Source organism: Rhopalosiphum maidis, chromosome 2, assembly GCF_003676215.2.
Source record: "Rhopalosiphum maidis isolate BTI-1 chromosome 2, ASM367621v3, whole genome shotgun sequence".
Taxonomy (NCBI): domain Eukaryota; kingdom Metazoa; phylum Arthropoda; class Insecta; order Hemiptera; family Aphididae; genus Rhopalosiphum; species Rhopalosiphum maidis.
In genome coordinates, this window is record NC_040878.1 from 32,519,460 (window position 1) to 32,533,761 (window position 14,302).

At 25.6% G+C, this 14,302-nt stretch overlaps 4 protein-coding genes across 4 annotated transcripts; 2 read left to right on the plus strand and 2 right to left on the minus strand.

Annotated features, from left to right (window-relative positions):
* Positions 1–783: 783 nt before the first annotated feature.
* Positions 784–3,485, minus strand: LOC113551057 (60S ribosomal protein L18a). The gene is made up of 4 exons (XM_026953075.1): positions 3,351–3,485; positions 2,973–3,152; positions 2,731–2,907; positions 784–1,001 (listed from the first exon to the last, which is right to left on the minus strand). The coding sequence occupies exons 1-4, from the start codon at positions 3,366–3,368 to the stop codon at positions 840–842; spliced, it is 537 nt and encodes a 178-aa protein (XP_026808876.1). The 5' UTR covers positions 3,369–3,485; the 3' UTR covers positions 784–839.
* A 221-nt stretch (positions 3,486–3,706) lies between these two features.
* LOC113553640 (uncharacterized protein B0303.7) lies at positions 3,707–6,331 on the plus strand. The gene is made up of 8 exons (XM_026957079.1): positions 3,707–4,006; positions 4,074–4,128; positions 4,195–4,327; positions 4,716–4,882; positions 4,966–5,221; positions 5,729–5,812; positions 5,874–6,077; positions 6,159–6,331. Exons 1-8 carry the CDS (start codon positions 3,973–3,975, stop codon positions 6,276–6,278), a joined length of 1,053 nt encoding a protein of 350 aa, XP_026812880.1. The 5' UTR covers positions 3,707–3,972; the 3' UTR covers positions 6,279–6,331.
* Positions 6,332–8,477: 2,146 nt separating this feature from the next.
* On the minus strand, positions 8,478–12,526 carry LOC113553544 (cysteine-rich hydrophobic domain-containing protein 2). Its single transcript, XM_026956917.1, has 5 exons — positions 12,292–12,526; positions 11,868–12,009; positions 10,280–10,490; positions 10,064–10,180; positions 8,478–9,403 (listed from the first exon to the last, which is right to left on the minus strand). Exons 2-5 carry the CDS (start codon positions 11,987–11,989, stop codon positions 9,353–9,355), a joined length of 501 nt encoding a protein of 166 aa, XP_026812718.1. The 5' UTR covers positions 11,990–12,009; positions 12,292–12,526; the 3' UTR covers positions 8,478–9,352.
* A 170-nt stretch (positions 12,527–12,696) lies between these two features.
* Positions 12,697–14,173, plus strand: LOC113553763 (short coiled-coil protein A). Its single transcript, XM_026957269.1, has 4 exons — positions 12,697–12,965; positions 13,048–13,164; positions 13,622–13,708; positions 13,796–14,173. Exons 1-4 carry the CDS (start codon positions 12,902–12,904, stop codon positions 13,936–13,938), a joined length of 411 nt encoding a protein of 136 aa, XP_026813070.1. The 5' UTR covers positions 12,697–12,901; the 3' UTR covers positions 13,939–14,173.
* The last annotated feature ends 129 nt before the right edge of the window (positions 14,174–14,302 follow it).

Below are 14,302 nucleotides of genomic sequence, written 5' to 3' on the forward strand. Positions count from 1 at the left end.
CACTTAGAAGTAAAAAGTCTATGTTTAAACCTAAATGTCCTACTCTTTTTTTTTGTCTGTCATCACCTATCATTAAACATACATATAATTTATTACTACAAAATATATAAACAAATCTTGCCATTTTAGAATTAAATGATGATGTATTTCTTAATCACAAATTGTGTCCCATATAGCTATAAGCAATCATTAACAGGTTATAACTATGCACATACTTTATTATCATCATCATGGCCAGCAGTCCATTAGGAAAAAATTTTCTTGCATTAAAAGTACAAGGTCTATTTTCAAGTCTCTCTAAAAGGGCCACAAGTTAATATTTTCTTCTTATTATGATATCACAATTGTGAAACTATTATATAACTTTTATAGGAAATATTTACAATGCAATTCATTGATATTCATTACAAAATAATTCATTTAAGTAATGTATGAATAATGCACCAATGCAACTATTATATTAATAGTTTAACATAATATCCTAGAATGAAATACAAATCATTAGATCCGCATTATAAAAAAGTCAAACTGTAACCTGAAATAGGATTTAGTGCCACTATTCCAAATAATTTGATATAGTAGCCTAGTGCTACATCAATATTATTTTTAATCATATTAATAAATCAATTTAAAATGAATATATTACAATATTGGTCAAATACTGAATTCTATTAAGTCATTAGGGACTATTGTTATGGTATATATATATATATATAAACAAAACAAAATTCTGTTTAGTAAAAAAAATTCAAAATCTAAATTTTTGTAGTATACAAGGCAAAATTAAAAATATTAAATTGAATTCTTTTTATTCAGAAAAATCAAATATAATATCCATTTTACAAGAAACTGGTTGTTGGGCGTCGAATAGAGAATGTGTTATAACGACGACGTTTTCCTTCAACGCGGTGAGGTAGAGGGAAACGAATATCACTGTCGTGGAATTGTTTCACATGTGGTCTTCTGGTGTTCTTAGCTTTCACAACTTCCACTTTAATGATCTAAAAAAAATGTATATGCATTATAAATACATCAACAAAACAATAAGCATTAATTATTTTATTAATAAATTCAATCAATTTTTAAAATCTAAATTTTAAGTTTCTAATATTCAGGTTTGAATTCAAAGAGAGATCTAGGAGGTCTGGACCCAACATTTTTAAAAATAAAAGGTTTTGTATATGAACCAAATATAAAAAAAATATTATGTCAAACTAAAAGTAGCTTAAAAGTATTTTAAAGTATAATTACAACATGTACTATTAAACTTCCCATGATTAAAAACATTAATAAAACTACAGAAATATTATAATCTAATAACTTTAGATCCATATACTATGGATGGAGCCAGTCACGATATTTGAAGCACATATAAGCGACATGACTTTCCTTGACATTCATTATCTGCGCATGCGCGAGTATACTTGTCACATATTCATTCTAATATTTTTACCTAACCTAACACTGCACCAGTTCTGAACGAATATAGTCGCACATGCGCAAATAGTGAATATCAAGGAGACCTGTCGCTAATATGTGTTTCAAATTGTTTACACATACGAGATAGGCCATGGCTTTATCCATAGTATATGATCTAAGCTAATAACAGAATGATAAAATTGTGTGTAAATATAAAAACTATTAAACAAAATAAGGATTCTGATAGTGATGTAATAACTAATGAAAAAAATTAATTTTCATAAAAAGTATGTCATAATAAGTAAAATAATTTTAATGATGAAAAATGTTATTTGCTTTTTTAGAAAAAAATAAAATAAAAGGTAATTAAAGAATATTAATCCAAGGCTGTGAGCTCAAATGTTTTAGAGCCACAAGACACTCCACTCCTTTAATAATATAAAAACCTAATATAGTTGCATGAAAAAAAATAATTCATGTAATGGTTACCTAAAATTAAATGAACCAATCATAGTTTATAGAACACTAAAATTTATATTTGGAGACAATTGGCTCTCTATCAGTGTGTATACAAACTTATTGATTTAATATTATTGAATAATAGAACACAAAATGTAATAATTAATATTAATAGATCTTTTTTTTTAAACTACTTATATAAGAAGTTCACTAACTTTATAACTAGGGATAACATTATAGATTCTACGAGAGACTTAAAAGTTACAACTACACTAGCAGATTGCTAAGTCATACAGATCAGTACTAATTAGTTATCAAATTATTAAAAACATACATAATACTTCAAAGTATTGACTATTAAAATGTAATAAAATACGGTATAAATTATTAAGAGGACGTTATACCCTCTATGTGTTGTCTATCTGACTAATGTAGATCATAAGAAATTTTTGTTCAGCAGAACAAATTTTGAGATGTTAGCTTCAATATTAGAGTATTTACTTATTATCAAATTTAAAGGCAAGAATATTATCTAGGGCATCTCATAGGTTTTTAATGATATCTTAATTTTTAAGTGAGTTATAGATATGTAAAATATTAAAACTTTAAAATGCTTGTAACTCGCTTAAAAATTAATATACCAATAAAAGCCTATGAGATGTTCTAGATAACATTATTACCTTTAAGTTTGATAATAGGTAAATTGACTCTAATATTAAAGCTAACATCACAAAATGTGTTCTGCTGAACGAAAATTTGCTATGATCTACATTAGTAAGACAGAGACAACACATGCGGGTATAATGTCCTCTTAAATTCAAGTTAAATCTAAGGAATTATAAAAAAAAATACCTGGATAGCATGAGCTCTGGCTCTGTGTCTTGCGCCCATATCTCTGTAGCATTTAGTTACAGCGCTAGCAACAGTGGTATCTCTGTATTCACGGTACATGTTGTGTGTACCTGATCTTGAATCATAACGTAACCACACTCCAAAGTTTTTAATTTTTGTTGGCGATTTATCAGTAACCTATAAAAAAATAACCATAATTAAGTTATACATTCAGAAGAGGGAATAATCATAAATTAACATACTTGTTTCAAAGATACAATTTCACCTGTACTCTTCTTAAACTTCTTAAGTTGTCTTAAGAAATACCAAAATCGAGATTTGGCAACAATGCGATCTGGAGCGAAAATCCTCATCTTATATAAAGGTGTAGTCTTTTCTTTCTCGGTCGGCAATTTGCGTCCGATGACCTCATATTCTTTCAACTTAAAACAAATTAAACAAATTATAATGCAATAATATCCACATTAATGTTTAATTTCACTACAATGCCACATGTCATGTGATTTTGAATACTTCATTATTTAACCAGTTGGGAACGTCAAAACACACATCAAATATAGTTTCTTTAGTAAACACTACTCATATTCAAAAGAAATTACTAAAATCGAGAAAATACTTACATCTCCCTTGGCTTTCATTTTGAATTCAAAAGATCCTAAAAATAATTAGAAAAAGAGTATCTACTGAAAAAAATTATGAAATGAGAGAGCTCCAAACATAACCCCAATCCTGATGGTTTAATTTTTTTATCTTCTATTCCATTTGACACGGCACGATCATGGAATAATAATCACAACCTGACATGTGCAGCAGGCTGCTACACAGTCGCAGTGGTACAATAAATTGCATTTTTAAATTTGTAAAACAGCTACACTGTGTCTACTACCGTCACAAGATATTCTTATAAAAAATATATTGTATTATTGTTATTATTATATTATTATTCATTGGCTGTGAAGAGATAAGAACTTTATTAATAATTTTAGACGACAATAATACAAGTTTTTACGTTTCAACTGTATAGTGTATATATAATAATAATAATAATAATGAATCATTAACCAAAACATTCGTTTTTCGTTATGTGTTGGCAGATAGTGATTGAAAAAAATATCAGTCTCGAAGGTCGTGATGTTAAACGTATATGTCCGTGGTTGTATAAGTATGACTGTGGCTTGTCAGGATGAAATATTATGACAGTTCGGTTACTAAAAAATAAAACGGACATTATATCATTTCAAGATGGCCAATTGGACTGCTTTCACTTCCGACAGTTGTATGTGGTTTTTTTAGCTTATCCGTTTTTTTCGACATGCTAATGATAGATTTTTTTTATGTTTCAGCACCAAAGGTGCCAAATCGTCCCGCTCCCCCGCCGCCCAAAGTGAATAAGCCTTTGTAAGTTGGATAATGCTTCCGGTTTTTATAATAAATAAAATAACAATATTATTATTATTTGTTTAGAACTCAATCAAGATTAGCAAAAGTATTATCATTGAAACATTCAAAATCACTCAATGGTTTTCAACAACCTGTCAAGAAGAAACCTCCTCCTAGACCACCTCCCCCAAAATTTGCACAAACACCTAAAAGTCAAGTAATACATGAATTATATTTAATTCTTTAACTTTTAAACATAATATCATTGTAATTTTTTGTTAGGTCTTTCATTAAAATATAAATCATCATCAAAAAAAAAGGTATCGAGCTTTGATAAAATGTTTAAATCTACTATAATATCATCCCCTTCCTAATATAGTTGCCTAATTCTAGTTTTAATATCCTTTATCAATTTATTAATATGAATAAATTAATTTAGTACCTAGGGACATTATTGTTTTTTTCATGACTTGAGTGTCATCTCAACTATTATTTTAGAAATCATTTAAAATTGTTTCATTATCCTCAACTTCATATCTTTACTGTATTTAATAAAATAAAATGTAGTTCATATACCTATTTTAATCAATTATTTTTATTTTTAGGGTAAAGCTGGTTTGTCATCTTTAATTGGATTTAAAGCAAAGCATACTACTCAGACACCTTGGGTTGCAAAACCCAATGAAATCTCTAAATTTTCAAGTAATACTCAGATGGTGGGGTGTCTCATAGACTTAGATTCACCTCAAACTTCTCCTACATCTACTCATAAGTTTGTATTTTATATTTTTATTCTATAAAATTAAATAAATTTTAATTTAATGATAACAAAAATAAAATAAATTATTTATTTAGATCTAGTAGTGATGGAAATAGTGTTGATAGCTTCAACAGTGATTTTGGGCCCTGGAAAGGTTCACAAGCTGAAAGTAGTGGTTTTGAAGATGATTTTGATTTATTATGTTCCAATGCAGATATGGATTATTTTAAAAACCGCTTTTCAATTGAAAGTTCATTACCACCACCTTCATTACCTCCACCAATGTTACCACCAGATGCCCTTAATGTATTATTAAATGGTCCTCAATTACCTCCAAGACCGAATAAGTTGGTAAGTCCAGTATTTAAACTGATGATTAATATTTTATTATCGTCGTACTTGAACTTTATTAATCAATGATAATGATTGTAATCCATTCCCATTCCCATTGTATTCATTTTATTTTAATCACCATATTTTATTCCTTGATTATTTTAAAATATTACTTTGGATTATGCACTAGGGTAGTTTACAATTTTGAATGTCTTAAGTAAATATTTATCATACAAAATACTTCAATATTATTTTTTTTTCACTCAATAATTTAAATTTTTAATTTTGACAGGATTATGTCAAAAAATTTTTGTAATTTATTCTACTTGCGATAAAATAATTAATTTTATAATCATATAATTACTAAAAGTAATATTTATGAACTTATCGTAGGTCAAGTCAAATTTGTACCTGAAGCATAATAATTTTAATCATAACATTGTGTAATTCTAAAAAACTTTAATTTTAAAATGGAATATGCATATATTATTGTACATGTAATATATATACCAATTAATATTCTAGCAAACCGAACTGTCGAAATCACAGTCAAAGTGTATTGCTCAATTTGATTACATGTCTGGTCATGTAGATGATCTAGCTTTTAAGGTAATATCCCAACTATATTTTTAATTATACTCTTATTTATTTAAATTTTTCACAATCTTAGAAAGGTGATGAGATTCTCATCACACGATGTGTCAATGATGAATGGTTAGAAGGTACATTGAACGAGCATACTGGAATGTTTCCCATTAGTTATGTTGAAATAACTGAACCATTACCCAAGGAATCTCTGACCAATCAAGAAATCCGTAAAGTAATAGCTGTGTTTTCATTTAAACCAGAATGTTGGGAAGATCTAAGTATACAAGTAATAAATAATAAAACATTTACCTAGTGTTCCAAAAAAAAAATCATTGATATTTTATACTAATTTCCAACAAAAATTTAGGAAGGTGATCAAATTCAAGTATTAAGAAGAATTGATGAAAATTGGTTGTATGGAGAATGTAATGGATCTAAAGGCCAATTTCCATCAAATTTTGTCACTGAACTACCTGATGATTTGTAACAAGCATATTGTGATATTAAAATAAAATACATTTATATATATATATACATTTACCAAATTTATAATTTTAATACCTATTTTTTATTTTATATATTTAGTAAAGTAATAAGTGATTGTTATAATTATATGAAGTATGATACTAAATATTAATGAGCATAATGTATGAAATCAAAAAGAACCAAAATTAATGTAAATGAACAATCTTTAATGCTCAATCTATAAAACAAACAGGGTATTATTAATTACTTATTCATTAACTTTGCCTTAATTGTTACACCAATATTATTTTATATTATTATGGTATTCATATTCACATTTTGATTAAAATGTTAATTGTAATTTTATTGATATTTAGGCTATATAATTTTGTCCATAATATGCCTAAATGCCATTCTTAGTCGTACTATACACATATTTATTAATTATTATATTATATTCTCTTGAGAGTTATGTTATACAGTTTTTATTAACTTATTAATTTTAAATTAAAATAAACACTTGTATTATGAATTATTTTTTCAATCAATAACCTTATTTAAATCCTAATTTATTACTACACACCATTGTCATCAAAAGATAGGTATAGCCTCAATGCCTCATGTTTATATTTTATTACTCTAACCATAATATTATATGAAAATGAAATAGGAAAACAACTCATTAGTTATACTAAATCTGTGTCAATATATCTATATTGTTATTATCTTTACAAAATGCAAATTATGTCCACATGAAAATCTATCATGTGTATGTATACACAAAAAATCTGTCTGTGTTAGGTAATTAATTATTTCAAATCAAGTTAAGTGATTATCTTGCATTGACCTATTTATAATAAATTGGTCTCGTGGCATTCAGGGTCGCTATGTTTTTTACCTATATTATCAATTTTATAACATAGCTACTTCTACTATGTATATCCAGCCTACCGTACTTATTAGTTTATCGTTAAGATTCATTTAATTTTATATTCTTAAAATCATAATCAGTCATTGAAAATTGTCTCATAATCTAATAATTAAAAGAATACAAAAATATTTTAGCATAATTTAATAACTTAATTAGAGTAAATTGAGATGCATTTAAAAATAGCTTACGTGTTAAAAAATATGTATTCAAGTCTTGTAAATTAACTGCATCGCCTCTAAATGCTAGTAAAAATAAATCATTGTACTAATTCAATTACAAAATAATAGCATGTTATTGAACATTTCTATGTTTAAAAAGGCTAAAAACAATTAAAAAATTTTGTATTCCGTCTATTTAGTTTAGACATAATTTTAATAGAAGTCTATAGAAAAATGTTTTAATTAATATATTAATGAAAAAACAAAATACTGCAAAGTAACTGAAATCTTATAATAAACTTAAATGCAAAATATAACTTAGCATAATAAAAACATATAACTAAACTTTATTATTATTCAACACTTCTTTTTTTTTCTGAATAAAACTCATAATGTATTATTACTCCGACTAAATTAAGATTTTAGAAAAATTGGTCATTGCAGATTTCATTTTCATTTTCTTGATAAAATTAAAAATGAAATTTAACAACCTTTAGCTATACTAGAACGCAAATGTTTTGTACAGTTTTTAGTTTGGAGAAATTCCATTTACCATTAATTACTGTCACTGAATATAAAAAAAATTTCAACACAATTCATAAATATGTCTTAGAGTTAAAAGTCAAAGATAAACTGAAGAATATTTATAGACATAGAATGATTTAAATTATGTCAAAATAATTAATTTAAAAATCACTTAATAATCTGAATTTCTGTGCATAGTTTAACATTATCAATATCAGATTCAGATCAAGGTAAATATAAATCTAGTTAGTAATTCTTACGTCATAAAGTAAATTTTGTTTTGTTAATTTTTCATATTTATAATTTTAGATCTATTTCATTAATAAATATTTTCTAGTTATTTTTTATTTGTATATCATGAATATATAATAATTATAATTGAAATTAAAAATTTATAAAACAGAGCTTGTATATTAAAATTAATTTTTATTTTTGTAATGGGTGATGGATATTATTTCCTACTCCATATAAATTAATAAAAATTAAAAGTAAACACACTTAAAAACATAAAAAATAGTAAAAATTCTTTTTTTATTACATTTATTATGGCAATTATTGTAGGACATATTTTTGTATTTTTAAGTGCATATTAAAAATGCTAAATATGTATAAGCTCGTTTACAAACATTTATTAAAAAGAATATTTACACCATAATTATAAACAATATGATTATACATAAATTAACATTAAAATATTTATTTATGCACAAATTAATCACTTGGAACTAACATATTTGATCCTTTGGAAGCATGTACATTGGATACTTAATTAATATAAAAAAAAATATATAAGTAGATCTTAATATATCTTATACAATTAAAATCAAATAATAATAAATTTATTTTCAATTATAAACTAACGTTTCTAACAGAAAAATACAAATATATGTGATGCTGTCATGAAATTTACTTAAACATATGCATATATTTTTTTTTAAGTACAAAGTTTAAGTTTAAAACTTGATATTCATTTTTGTTCAAGTAATTGACTTAAATTTATATTTTTAAAACCTAAGTTAATAAAATAACAGAAAAAAAATCAGGTCAGATTCTTCTAAGGACGAGATAAACATATAAATAAATATTAAGTACCCGTCCAGGTATCACACAAATTGATATCACATTAACTCATAATTTTTAAATCAAATATTGATAACATAAAGACATAAACTTAAATCTTTATTTCAATCAACTTCTGTTGAAAGAATTATGTAATACATTTAAAAATTAATGAAATATATAAACAACTAATTTAATTTCACATAGTCATAAATCCATTTAATTTTACGATATTGAGCAAGTTAGGATGACTGATAAATAAGTCCAAAAATAATAGTTGATAAAAATCATTACAAATTCTAAATATTACCTGGTAAAATGATAATGGTTAAATTTTTTGTGCCTTGCAAATTAATAACTAACCAATATTCTATCTTTAAACTGATAGAAATAAACAAAATTTAAATATCTGTTATATTTTACTTAATCTGGTTTATAGATTGGAATTTTAGGAATAAATTCCACCAAAAGTACCTGTAAAAAATAATAAATATAATAAATAACATTGCATTATAATAGAGCCGTGCCGTGGGGAAGACTTGGGCACATGGTTTAAAGGAACGCCAAAAAAATTGAAATGCATAATGATAAATAAAATAAGGAGCGAATATTTTTAATTTTGCACTGGGCGCCAAATCTTAACAGCACGGCTGCATAATAAAGTAGTTTTAGTAGGGATAAATCATGGAGATTTCATATCATTTTATACTACTTATAATAAATAATTATTAGCTTAAAATAATTAAAATGCAAAAGCATAATATTATTTATTAAGTGATTCAAAAGATAAATATTTAGAAAAACCAGTCAACTTATAATTAAAAGGGGGTAAAAATAGGGTATCGCTCTACTATACAGTAGGTGTCAAATTTACTGTCTTTAAGTAAATTACTGTAATATATGTGTTACAATTGAATTCAATAATAAATCATTGCATACAAAAAACGATTATGATAAAATATATCTTTCATGATTTAAACACTGTACATTTATTAATGCAAACTTGAACTTAAAAGAAAAAATGGGTCAAATACACAGGAAGTTTGTTCAAGACTAGAGTATAATACAATATTTTATAAAGTAGCTATTAATTTGTGTTCAATATTTAATTAAAATATCACTTTAAAAACTTACATATTCTGTAATAGATGAAGTATCTACTCTTTGTTTATTCAATCTCCAATGCAAACCAATTTTATTATAAAGATGATTATTTTCCCAATCGAGTAATTTATTCAAACTGTGCTGAGTCTAAAATTAAAGTTGATGAATTGACATGATTATATAAGTTGTATAATATAAATTATAAATAATAAATATAAAAACATTATATTAATTAAGAGTAATTACCCTTTTACTAAGACAAATAACAGGCCAAAGTGAACAACCAAGAGTACAGCAGCAACACATACATCCACAAAACAACCATTTAGCATTCATTGGTAAACTTTTCTTTAAAACAGAATTGATTCGCGCCATTGTCTCTTCAAATTCTTCTGGAGCCACACGTGATACAAGAGCACTTGGAAATTCTGACTGGAATCTGCTACTCAATCCAAAACTATAATATACACAAATATATATTTACTTGTAAAATAATAACTAAAATATTTTTATACAGCCATACAGAGTGATTAATTTAACTACGACACTCATTGATATTTACCTAATCTAATCTTTCTTAAGTTTACCAATGATTTCTAAATTTTTTTTCAAAAGTTATGTACAAAGGTTTTTTTTTTCATTTTTGAGTAAATTTGTGTAATTTCCAAGCATTGATACATAAATCACTTTAATCAGATCAAAATTAAACTCATATGTAATCGAATGAATTTATTACAATTATCAAATGAGTGTGCCAAATTATCAAATTCTATTTTTAGCATCATGATAATTTTCAATAACAATATTTTTCATTTATTTTTGAGTATGACAGTTAGTGAATGGGAAAGTGACAATTAAACAAATTTCGACTGTACATACATTATATTTTTTTTAACATTACTTTATGATTTAAATTGTAGCAAATTTATAGTTTAATAATAATAGTTAATATTACAAAAAAAAATACCTAAAAAAATAATTTGTTTTTATAATACATGTTAGCTGTTGTAGATATTAGTAAAATACTTAATTTTTATTTAATAATTAATCTATATTAATAATCATACCTATAATATACAAATTAATAGATAACAGGCATGCTTACACCTATTATATATTTTATTTATATATTTATTTAAATTAATATTTTAATAAACACATAATTAAAGGATAAAATATGGATGATAATATACAGTGAAACACCAGTGTTTTGTTATTAAATTTTACCATTGATTAATTACAGCATGCAATTACTGTAATATCATCAATGATAATACCTACTAATTTTCACTATGTCTAACAGCACTAGGATCCAAAATATTTCATAAATCATGTTCACACTTATCTATAATTGTTTTAATAGACATAGTTGATAAACATTTAACTATTCATTTTAATTGTTCTTTCAGAAATTGTACAATACATAATAACATGAAACAATTTATAATTTAATTTGTACGTACTTTTATAGATGTAAGTTAATATTATATATTTTAGTTAATTTTTCATATAAGATTATTTTTTAAATTGAAATAACTTAAAGACAAAGTACATATCAATATAATATACTAGAAAAAATTAATTAAAAGTAAAATAAAATTTGAATTTTAACAGTTTAGTATCTATTTTTTTAATGAAACAAATTTCCTTTATAAAGGAATATTGATTTAAAATAATTTAACAACATAACACATATAATTTTTAACGTTCAAGATAAATATTTTGAAGATAAAATAAATTGATAAAAGTACAATTTATGAAATTATGCAATAAACTTTTCAACATGCATAACAATAAGTAATCACTATTAAACCCAGGACATGCCATTACTTACACAGTAAGATTTCCAATTCCTCTGATGAGTACTGGCTCTTGTACATGCATCAGGTATGCTTCATCCATTGATGTGCATGCAATCTCTTCATCATATCGCTGTATGTCGTCGAATACAGCCATGACATTTGTGACGGTGTCCACTAAATTAACAATTAGATTTGTTTCAATGTAATTTTTAAAAACACAGCTGAAACTACTTGACACAACTAGAGGGGAGGGGAGAGGGATAAGCACAGGTTACAAGGATATCCAGCTGGGAACCCATCGGATGTCATTGAGTGGAATAGTTTATAAGACCCACAGACTTTTCCGTAATACACTATTATCGGCCTAGATGTCTTACTATTTATGATCTTAACTGTATCTCGGCCGTTTATTAACAAGCAATAATTACAAAAGAAAATATTCATGATGACACTTACCCTGAGATCTAGCGTGATAAATATTATAAGTAAATCTTGTAGATCGCCGAGTTTTCGACGAAAACAGTCTACTGCACTAAAGTTCAAGAGCCACCGACAATCGAAGGCAAAAATAAGACGAGAAAATTAATGTTAGTAGGCAGTAATATTATTGTAGTTGCATTCAGATATTTGATATTATATATTAATTATTAATATTATTATTATTATTATTATTATATTATTGTTCTTCGTCGTACAGCAACAGCAGAGAAAAATAATTATGTCATTGTGATTTCGAGCACAAAAATAATATTTTGTTTTTGTTTTCTCATATTTCGTTATGTTGGCAATAACAATTAGGTTTGTTTCTACCACAACTGCATGATATCATTCTCTATTATCGCTATCGCACGATATCTAGAAATTCACGATTATCGAATTATCGTCTATAGACGAAAATGTAAATATTAATAAAATATTATGTTTATTATTGCTATTGTACATTTTATAGTGATTTACTGATTTGAATTGCTTACACTTACAATTTCTGGTCGAACCACTTCCTGCCGGGGTAACAGATGCATTAGTGCAAAGACGGCAAACGTGTACGTGCATAAACGTACCTACGATGGAAGAAGACAGAGATAAGTCGCCAGAAGACAATATCCCTTTGGCGGACGATGATCCTCAAGGTATGTTTTGTACGGTAGATTTGCTAATAGATTATACTTCGGTTGCTTATTGCAATTGCTTCATTTTAAATATTTATTTTAGCCATTATCCATGATGATCAAGACATATCTCAATGTTCCGACATCATTGTACGCAATCAAAGTATGGATTCATTACAATCATCGTTTACTAACGGAAGTAATAGTCCAAGCAGAAACAGTGAGTGTTATATGTATATTATAAGATTTCCATTTGTCCTGATTGCACCAGGATACTACAGATTATCAGTATATAGTTCCAATATCATTTAAATCACACTCATGATTTTAAAAAATACTGGTTTTTAAACATTAGTCCTGTTTTAATTTGTGTATTGTCTAAACTATATAGCTAAAAGTATAAATGTTCTAAAACAAAATATGATTTTCTTCAAATTAATTTATATATTTTAAGTTATTTTTATGCATCACTGAGATGCAGACAAGTAGGGTACTATGCTATATCATTGTATATTTCTATTTTTTTTATGGCTAATGAGTATTAACTGTCAATTAATTTTAAATGAATAGCAATACTTAAAACAGATTATTCAAAGCTCAATCATTGCTTTAAAATAAAATAATTTTTCTAACACTATCAGTCTAAATGTTTGGTTACCTGCTACCTGATTTTATAGGTTTAGATCGTGATATGAGTCCAGATGAATTGGAAGAAAAAGCCAGACTAATTACCCAAGTTTTAGAACTACAAAACACATTGGATGGTAAATATGTTTTATATATAAAAATACATTGCATTGGAAAAATGAAATAAATAATTAAAATTTATGAACAATTCAATATCATTTTAGATTTATCTCAACGTGTGGATAGTGTAAAAGAAGAAAATTTGAAACTACGATCTGAAAATCAAGTTCTTGGCCAATATATTGAAAATCTTATGTCAGCTTCTAGTGTATTCCAGACTACTTCTCCAAGAGTGAAAAAGAAATGAAAAATAGAGTATTTTTGTTTATTTGCTGCCATAAACAATGCAAATTAATTAAACTTAAATGGTTAAAATACGCACAAAGCTTTATCTGCTTTAACTTCCAATCTATAACACTACATAAACAAACTGTTTTTAAAAAATAATTAACTTATTTCTGCTATTTAATTTATAAAATCTAAGTTAACATTTTTTTAATACAGTTACATCAATACTCTAAATGTTAAAACTAATAATTTATTGACAAAGTTTATTTTTTATCTTATTCTCATTGTATCTAAATAATTGTAAAATCAATCTATTTTATTTATGTTAAACATATTGTTTTATCTTAAATTTTTTTAGATTGTAACACATTACATATTATGTT

What these genes read in the sequence shown, in the direction of transcription:
- LOC113551057 (XM_026953075.1), bottom strand. An exon ending in AAATTGTATCTTTGAAACAA is followed by an intron (nt 2,908 to 2,972) that starts GTATGTTAATTT and finishes ATTTTTTTATAG; the next exon opens with GTTACTGATAAATCGCCAAC. An exon ending in CCAGAGCTCATGCTATCCAG is followed by an intron (nt 1,002 to 2,730) that starts GTATTTTTTTTT and finishes CATTTTTTTTAG; the next exon opens with ATCATTAAAGTGGAAGTTGT.
- LOC113553640 (XM_026957079.1), top strand. Translation starts at nt 3,973, where the DNA reads ATGGCCAATTGGACTGCTTTCACTTCCGACAGTT. An exon ending in TGCTTTCACTTCCGACAGTT is followed by an intron (nt 4,007 to 4,073) that starts GTATGTGGTTTT and finishes TTTATGTTTCAG; the next exon opens with CACCAAAGGTGCCAAATCGT. An exon ending in CTCCAAGACCGAATAAGTTG is followed by an intron (nt 5,222 to 5,728) that starts GTAAGTCCAGTA and finishes TTAATATTCTAG; the next exon opens with CAAACCGAACTGTCGAAATC.
- LOC113553544 (XM_026956917.1), bottom strand. Translation starts at nt 11,989, where the DNA reads ATGGCTGTATTCGACGACATACAGCGATATGATGAAGAGATTGCATGC. An exon ending in GGAATTGGAAATCTTACTGT is followed by an intron (nt 10,491 to 11,867) that starts GTAAGTAATGGC and finishes TGTATATTATAG; the next exon opens with TTTTGGATTGAGTAGCAGAT. An exon ending in CTTCATCTATTACAGAATAT is followed by an intron (nt 9,404 to 10,063) that starts GTAAGTTTTTAA and finishes TATTTTTTACAG; the next exon opens with GTACTTTTGGTGGAATTTAT.
- LOC113553763 (XM_026957269.1), top strand. Translation starts at nt 12,902, where the DNA reads ATGGAAGAAGACAGAGATAAGTCGCCAGAAGACAATATCCCTTTGGCG. An exon ending in TAATAGTCCAAGCAGAAACA is followed by an intron (nt 13,165 to 13,621) that starts GTGAGTGTTATA and finishes CTGATTTTATAG; the next exon opens with GTTTAGATCGTGATATGAGT. An exon ending in ACTACAAAACACATTGGATG is followed by an intron (nt 13,709 to 13,795) that starts GTAAATATGTTT and finishes ATATCATTTTAG; the next exon opens with ATTTATCTCAACGTGTGGAT.